Raw genomic sequence first — 8,379 nt, forward strand, 5'->3', positions numbered from 1 at the left:
CCAGGACCCTGAGATCATGACCTGAGCCGAAGGCAGAGGCTTTAACCACAGAGCCACCCAGGCGCCCCTATAATTGACTCTTAATCTCACAAAACAAACTGAGGGTTGCTGGGGGGAGGGGGGTTGGGTGAGGGGGGTGGGGTTATGGACATTGGGGAGGGTATGTGCTATGGTGAGTGCTGTGAAGTGTGTAAACCTGGTGATTCACAGACCTGTACCCCTGGGGATAAAAATACATTATATGTTTATTTTTAAAAATAATTAATTAAAAAAAATAAACAGCGCCAAAGTTGGTCTTACTTTTATATGTAAGCTTCACTTCCTCCTATATAGCCTGTCTTCCTTCATAAAAAGGAATGCCACCATCAATTCCAGAGCTTCCTGTCTGTCAAAGTCCATCATCACAGTGACACAGGTTTAGTTCTCATATCCGAAAATCCTAGAAAAAGTTGTGACTGGCCTATCTTAAAGTCAGATGCCCATTTCTAAGTTTGAGTGAGGTATCTCCTTAGGGATAATCAGCTGTGGCCAGGACAAGGTCTGTAATAATATGGCAGGTTCCACTCAAATCACACAGCTGGAGAAAAGGAAGTTTTTCCTATAAAAGGAAAGCTGAGGCACCAAGGTGGCTCAGTCAGTTAAGCGTCTGACTTCAGCTCTGGTCATGATCTCAGGGTCCTGGGATGGAGTCCCTGATCTAGCTTCCTGCTCAGCAAGGGGTCAGCTTGTGCCTCTGCTTCCCTGCCCACCCCCCAGCTTATTCTCTGTCTCAAATAAATAAAAATCTTGGGGGGAGGGGTGGAAAGGAAAGTTCTCCATACTGCAATAGGGAAGTGCTATATGTAAGTCATCAAGTAAACCCCCTTTTTCTTCCTAAGAGGACATGGAATGAATTCCATCCCCCCAAGCCCATTTCTCATAATACAGGCAAATTCCATGACATGTCAAGGGATGTCTTAACCTTTTGTTTAACCAAGATTCAGTTAAACAAACTTCAGTGCCTATAACATGCCCAGAACTGCACCAAATGTCACTTTGAACCACCACCTAAGTTTAAAATCTCTTCTGTAACAATTTTTGATAAAAAGGTAGTTGTTGACATTGCTAAAAGAACAATTAAGAAGGAAAATGGAGTGCCTGAGTGGCTCGGTCAGTTAAGTGGCTGACTCTCAATTTCTGCTCAGGTCATGATCTCGGGGTCCTGGGACTGAGCCTGCATCAGGGGCCTCTGCCCTCAGTAGGGAGTCAGCTTGAGGATTCTCTTTCCCTTACCCCCTGCTCTAAGTAAATATATCAAAAAAAAAAAAAAAAAAAAAAAAAAAGGAGTACCTGGGTGTCTCAATTGGTGAAACATCTGCCTTTGGCTCAGGTCACAATCCTGGGGTCCCAGGATGGGAGTCCCTCATCGGGCTCCCTGCTGAGCAAGGAGTATGCTTGTCCTTCTTCCTCTACCTCCAGCCCCTGTTCATGCAGTCTCTCTCTCAAATAAATAAAATCTAAAAAAGGAAATGGAGTCTTAGACTCAGAAATACTCACAAAAAAGCTGCAGCAATGGTACAATTCTTTTACTGGGCTCAACAAACTTGGACAATTCTTTTTACTAAATTAAGTTTATTTTTATAGTAAGTAAAATATATTTCCAAAGTTTTGCAAAAATTTAATTAATTGGGGAAAAACACTTCAGTTAGTTTGGAAGGACAACCTTTAAAAGAAAAGAACAAGTGAATTCCATTCAGGAAGAAACAGACCAGTAGAATTGTATTTTCACTCCATTTTCCACTCCTTTTTTCTTCCAGTTTTATTGAGAAATAACTGACATTCATTACAGTATAAGTTTAGGCATACAGTATCATAGTTTGATTTACATATATTTTGATCATTTATTTATCAAATTTTCTCATTTAAGCCACCTTTTCTGTGTGTGTATATTTAGAGAGCCTTTCGGAGATGAATTAAAGGTCTTTGATTTCTTCAATCTGTTGACAAACTCTTGAGAATGCTGAGAAATCTCCAGACAACCACTGTATTTTCTTCTAGGAACAAACTTCAGAGCCTCTTCCCAACTACCAGTGTTTTTCAGACATAACAAAATACGCATCATTTGATCTAAGGTGAGATTTTTGGTACCAGTATCCCACTGTAAATATCTATCTAATGGAAGGCATTCCGTTGCCAGCTTCAGCCGTTTTGCCTTCGCTAGGGACGTGCCTGTCTGCATAGCCTTATCAACAAAAGATCCCACTATATAAATTTTATCGTGCTTGAAAGTAGTCATAACATTAGGAGAATCTGCAGTTAAATATATAAGACTATCCTTTGGGAATAAATCTACATGAGACTTTTCTGTTGCTGTTAAAAGCAATTTGTCCCATTTTTCTCCGTAACGTTTAACTAACTCTTTATGATAAGCACCATCTATTTTAAGATTGCAGAAATAAAGATGGAAAGGATCAACATCTCTTCTGTTACATCCTTCACTTTCTAGAAGTTGGGAAACAGTATTTTTGAGTTCTTTTGGTTTCATGTAATTATCATAATCCATGTCAAAAACCAAAGGTTGTCCAAACTGCATGGCCTGAGCACCTTTCCAGCCCATGGCAATGTCCATATTCCTATCCCAAAGTCGTAGAAATAGAAAGTTTTGCTGTTTATCATCCTTAGTGGTTTCTAACAATTGCTCTCTTATTGCTTTTTCCCTTGTTGCTGCTTTCATTTCCTTTTTTATTTGATTAGCTTTTTTCTTTTTTTCCTTAATATATAAATATTTTAAGTATTTTTTTTTTGATGATTTAGAAACACATTCCATAGCAGTTTTGAGTTCTTCTTCACTGATGTGTTCTGGTACTTCTTTGCCAAGCAATCGCCACATCTCAATTAACTCCCTGATGGCAGCTAGAGGATCTTCATCCTTGCTACTTGAGACTGGTGAAACATCTTCTTCTTGCACACTAGATTTCATTGTAATTTTCCACCCATCCAGTCCCAGCTGTTCAGGAGGTGATGTACTCTCCTTTTTAGGATAGGACACTCCTGGTATTTTGGAAGACATGTATCTCTGTAGAATGGCTGAACATAAAATGCTTCTCTTCCTAGGAATGGTAAATGGCAACAAATACCTGGCACAAGATCTTAAGGTGATACTACTACTCATTTTGAGGAAAATAGGCATGTAAGACCCCTAGAAGAGAAGCAAAATGTAATGAAAAGTTAGACACATTTTTAAATTTTTTAAACCTGTCAACTAATTATGCAAGTATAAATTTGAGACACCAAAAGCAATTGATTTTTTTTTTTTTAAGATTTTACTTATTTATTTGACAGGCAGAGATCACAAGTAGGCAGAGAGGCAGGCAGAGAAAGAGAGGGGGGAAGAAGACTCCCTGCTGAGCAGAGAGCCCTATGAGAGAGCCTGATGCGGGGCTCGATCCCAGGACTCTGAGATCATGACCTGAGCTGAAGGCAGAGGCTTTAACCCACTGAGCCACCAAAGTGCCCCTGGGTTCTTATTTTTGACATAAATTTCATTATTGCTTTAGGAAAAAGAATATCTTGAAGAAAGATCCTTTTTAGATTCGTATCTAGGGGCCCAGAATATCAACATTACTGGATAACAAAGTAATGTTCTGCTGATAGGGTTGAGATCATGATGCTATTTCTTCTCCATTCTACTCTAAGTCCAGATAGAGACCCAAACACAAGCTCCTTAACATCAGCAACACATGAAGACTGTAAGACAAAGGGCAGAAAAGTTATAGGGCACGGACGTGCTGTATCAATGCTCTCATCTTTTCAAAACAGAAATGGACAAAGATTTACTGATTTAAAAACAAAAAAAAATAGGGGTGCCTTAGTGGGTTAAATTCCTCCTTTTAGCTTAGAACATGATCTCACGGATCCCGGGACTGAGCCCCATATGGGGTTCCCTGCTCAGCAAGGAGTCAGTTTCCCCCCTCTACCTCCCCACCCCCACTCACACTGTCTCCCAGATAAATAAATCTTTAAAAACAAGAAAACAGACCTCTTTTCTCCAGTTCAGAGTTTATTTTGCAGCACATAATGTTACTATCAAACAAAATGTCCAAAATTAGGGCAAATATATATAAGCTCCACAATTTTATCCTAAAGGTCTAGACATCCACAAAACAATGAAGATGCTTTAAAATGTGAAACTAGGGACGCCTGGGTGGCTCAGTTGGTTAAGCAGCTGCCTTCGGCTCAGGTCATGATCCCAGCGTCCTGGGATCGAGTCCCACATCGGGCTCCTTGCTCAGCAGGGAGCCTGCTTCTCCCTCTGCCTCTGCCTGCCATTCTGTCTGCCTGTGCTTGCTCTCTCTCCCTCTCTCTCTCTCTGACAAATAAATAAATAAAATCTTTAAAAAAATAAAATAAAATAAAATAAAATGTGAAACTAGTACAGGATTTGAAGGGAAAAAAAAAAAAAAAAAGGAGGGGCTCCTGGGTGGCTCAGTGGGTTAAAGCCTCTGCCTTCGGCTCAGGTCATGATCCCAGGGTCCTGGGATCGAGCCCCGCATCTGGCTCTCTGCTCAGCAGGGAGCCTGCTTCCCCCTCTCTCTCTCTGTCTGCCTCTCTGCCTACTTGTGATCTCTGTCAAATAAATAAATAAAATCTAAAAAAAAAAAAAAAAGAAATCAACTTTTTACAAAATGCAACTGAAATACTTGAAATATTCCTTCTTCCCTCTGCTTTATTTAACAACTCTGCATGCTTCTTAGAGTGGTTCTCTAAGCTGTGCCCTGATGCTCACATGTCTTCCCCTCCCTTAAAAGCAGATGTGCCTCCGCCCCCATTTTTCCCCAGTCTAAAATTCTGCATGTGAGGTCTGATCTATCTCTGGCGTCACCACCATGCATCAGAAGAAAAACTCAAATGCAACATATTAACATAATTGCTCTCCCTTCCCTTCCCAATCTGCTTTACCTTCTACATGGTTTCAGGGATGGACTCTGCCATTCATCCATTTGCTGAAGCCAGAAACTGGGGGTCGTTTTATTACCACCCTCTCTCACACCCACCACATCTAATCTATTTGAATTACAATCACTTTACGTTCTAAATACATCTTTAATCCATTAACTTCTTTTGAATCCCATTATCTTAATTGCATCCGCTAGCCTCCTGATTTGCTCTGTCTCATCTCTAAGCCATTGGGAGCTGGTGCAAATCTAATCAATGCACTTGGATGGTTCCCAATGTGAACTTTTTAAAAAAATATTTTATTTATTTATTTGACAGAGAGAGACACAGTGAGAGAGGGAACACAAGCAGGGGGAGTGGGAGAGGGAGAAGCAGGCTTCCCACCAAGCAGGGAGCCTGATGGCGGGCTCGATCCCAGACTCTGGGATCACGACCTGAACCAAGGCAGATACTTAATGACTGAGCCACCCAGGTGCCCCCTCAATGTGAACTTTTAAATCCACTGCTGCAGGCACAGGTTTCAAACTTATACACATGGCTTTTAAAGTTTTCCACAAAATCATCTTTTGCCCACCTCTTCAGATACATCTTTAGCTATTCTTCACCTCAATCTTTAGATCAAGTATTCCTCCTACTAGTTCTTATAAGCACACTCTACCTCTCTATCACAATATTTGTAACATTCTTTGTAACTGCCAGGTTACTTATTTGCCTGACTAATGGTAAACTCTATCAGGACAGACTATTTATATTAACACTGAACCCAGTGCTCAGCAGTTTATGGCTCACAGGAAATCACTCAAGTATTCTTCGAATAAATATTCTGGACCAATGCTTTTCACATTTAAAATATGTTCAGACACCTTAAAAAAAAAAGAAAGAAAGAAAGAAAGAAAGAAAGAAAGAAAGAAAGAAAGAAAGAAAGAAAGAAAAGGAAAGGAAAGGAAAGGAAAGAAAAAAAAGTTTGGGGGAGGTAGCTGGCTAGCTCAGTTGGTAGAGCGCATGATTCTTGATCTGAAGGAGAGGGTGTCCTGAGTGCAAGCCCCATAGTGGGTATAGAGCTTACTTAAAAAAATTCTCTTGGGGCGCCTGGGTGGCTCAGTGGGTTGGGCCGCTGCCTTCGGCTCCAGTTGTGATCTCAGGGTCCTGGGATCGAGCCCCGCATCGAGCCCCGCATCGAGCCCCGCATCGGGCTCTCTGCTCAGCAGGGAGCCTGCTTCCTCCTCTCTCTCTGCCTGCCTCTCTGCCTACTTGTGATCTCTGTCAAATGAATAAATAAAATCTTTAAAAAAAAAATTCTCTTAAAGTTTATTATTGTTTTGCTTTTTAAGTAATTGCTACACCCAATGTGGGCTCGAACTCAAGTCCACAAGATCAAGAGACGCATGCTCTTCCGACTAACCCAGCCGGGTGCCCCATCTTCAGACACCTTTTAAAGAAAAGAACAGTTTAGGGCACCTCCGCGTCTTAGTCGGTTAAGTGTCTGTCTTGGGCTCAGGTCATGATCCCAGGTCCGGGGAGCCAGTCCCACAACAAGATCCCTGCTCAGCGGGGAGTCCGCTTCTCCCTCTGACCCTCCCCCATCTCGTGCTCCCACTCGCTCTCAATCTATCTGAAATAAATAAAATCTTAAAAAGTTTTTTTTTAATAAATAAAGAAAAAACAATTTAGACTCCCTGAGATACGATATTTAACGGGGAGTCCTCAGCCCCAATATGAGAAATACTGATTTCAGAAACAAGTCTTTGGAGTTTTGCCTTTGTAACCGGTAAAGAATTTTTTAGGATATCATAAAAATGAAAACTCAAATTTTAAAACAAACAAGGATATCATTTTTGGTAAACACTGCTCTGATCCAGGGACTGTACTACTTATAGTTTAAAAATCACTGGGCTTCCCCTTATCTGTGAGCCTTCTTAGCGCACGTGCTACACTAAGCCCATTTTAGAAAGGTTTCCGCGTCCTCTCACCTCAACACACACAATTAAGATGCCAAGAAACATGCCCATACCAGGAGTGCAGAGACAGTGGCTCCCACTGGTATCAACCGCGGGGGACGCACACACCACGCAGTAGCCCGCAATAAAGCGCTACGCAAGAAACCGCACCTCACGCATCAACGCTGGTCGGCTTAGTTTCCGTACCTTGCGGGTCAGCCGTGGCCGGAAATCCCGCCCACTCTCTCTGGCGCTTGCCTATGACGTCAGGCCACTAGGCAAAAGCTTTCCAGCCGGAAAAGCGGTGCTGTTGTGGAGAATGCTGGCTGCTGCTTTGGGGCCGATGCTAACTAGGGACCATCTCGACTGTTGTGTTCTTGTAGCTGGTTTAATTGGGTTACACCACTATTTTAAAAAAATTTCTGTTCCTTTTCTCTTAACTTACTCTCTACTTGGTACACGTATTTATCAGCATTTACTCACGCAGTGCTAAAATAAAATGATGTTTTCAAAAGTCTCACTCAACTTTAAAACTGCTTGATGCAAGACTTAAACATATGAAACTTTGTGACCAGTTTATCACCAGCACCTGACACGATGTTTAGAACATGATAGGGGACACGAAGTATCTCTCACTCCTCTTAGCTCACTTGTTAAATTTAATGTGAAAATGAAATTAAGTCACACACTGCAAATTAGTGGCCTTTGGGGTAAAATCCAGTCTGCAGGAGCTTTGTTTAGGCAGTACATTTTCAAGTGTTTTAGTTGTCACTATTAAATCATCAGGGCCAACATCATTCACTGGGGAAAGGACAGTCTTTCAAGGAATGGTGCTGAACAAAGTTGGACCCTTAACCTAAAACCATATAAAAATTAACTCAAAATGGATCAAAATCTTCAACACAAAAGTCAAAACTATAATACTCTTAGAAGGAAACATAGGGGAGAATTACATGACATTGGATTTGGGAAGGATTTCTTGTATATGACCCCAAAACCACAAGCAACAGAAGAAAACAGACATTTTGTACAAAATTAAAAACTTTGTACGTCAGGGGACACTACTGACAGAGTAACAGATTTGGAAGATGTTTAAGAAGTAAAAATGATAGAATTTGGTGATTGGTATTTGGGGTAGAAGAAGTCAATATTCTACTTTGAGCATTGGGACAGATAGTAATTAGTAGTGTGGGGAATGGGGGAAAGGAGTAGACAGGATGAGGGAAGAGTTGGTGAGAGCAATTTTATTTTATTTTTTTAAAAGATTTTATTTATTTATTTGACAGAGATCACAAGTAGGCAAAGAGGCAGGCAAAGAGAGAGGAAGGGAAGCAGGCTCCCTGCGGAGCAGAGAGCCTGATGTGGGGCTCAATCCCAGGACCCCGGGGTCATGACCTAAGCTGAAGGCAAAGGCTTTAACGCACTAAGCCACCCAGGAGCCCCGGTGAGAGCAATTTTAGACATAATGACTGAGCGCCCTTCAAAGTCAGATGATGTCTCCTTTACA

The 8,379-nt window shown here is 41.4% G+C and overlaps 1 protein-coding gene across 2 annotated transcripts; it reads right to left on the bottom strand.

Moving 5' to 3' along the window:
• Positions 1 to 1,761: 1,761 nt before the first annotated feature.
• Positions 1,762 to 7,088, bottom strand: LOC111150048 (tRNA methyltransferase 10C, mitochondrial RNase P subunit). Of its 2 annotated transcripts, none has more exons than XM_022507374.1 (2): positions 7,044 to 7,088; positions 1,762 to 3,178 (listed from the first exon to the last, which is right to left on the bottom strand). In XM_022507374.1, exons 1-2 carry the CDS (start codon positions 7,050 to 7,052, stop codon positions 1,898 to 1,900), a joined length of 1,290 nt encoding a protein of 429 aa, XP_022363082.1. In that variant the 5' UTR covers positions 7,053 to 7,088; the 3' UTR covers positions 1,762 to 1,897. The 2 variants fall into 2 exon arrangements, with proteins under 2 accessions (XP_022363082.1, XP_022363090.1); XM_022507382.1 differs by having other exon boundaries at positions 6,947 to 7,080.
• Positions 7,089 to 8,379: the final 1,291 nt, after the last annotated feature.

Source organism: Enhydra lutris, unplaced genomic scaffold, assembly GCF_002288905.1.
Source record: "Enhydra lutris kenyoni isolate GAN:26980312 unplaced genomic scaffold, ASM228890v2 scaffoldscaffold2, whole genome shotgun sequence".
Taxonomy (NCBI): Eukaryota; Metazoa; Chordata; class Mammalia; order Carnivora; family Mustelidae; genus Enhydra; species Enhydra lutris.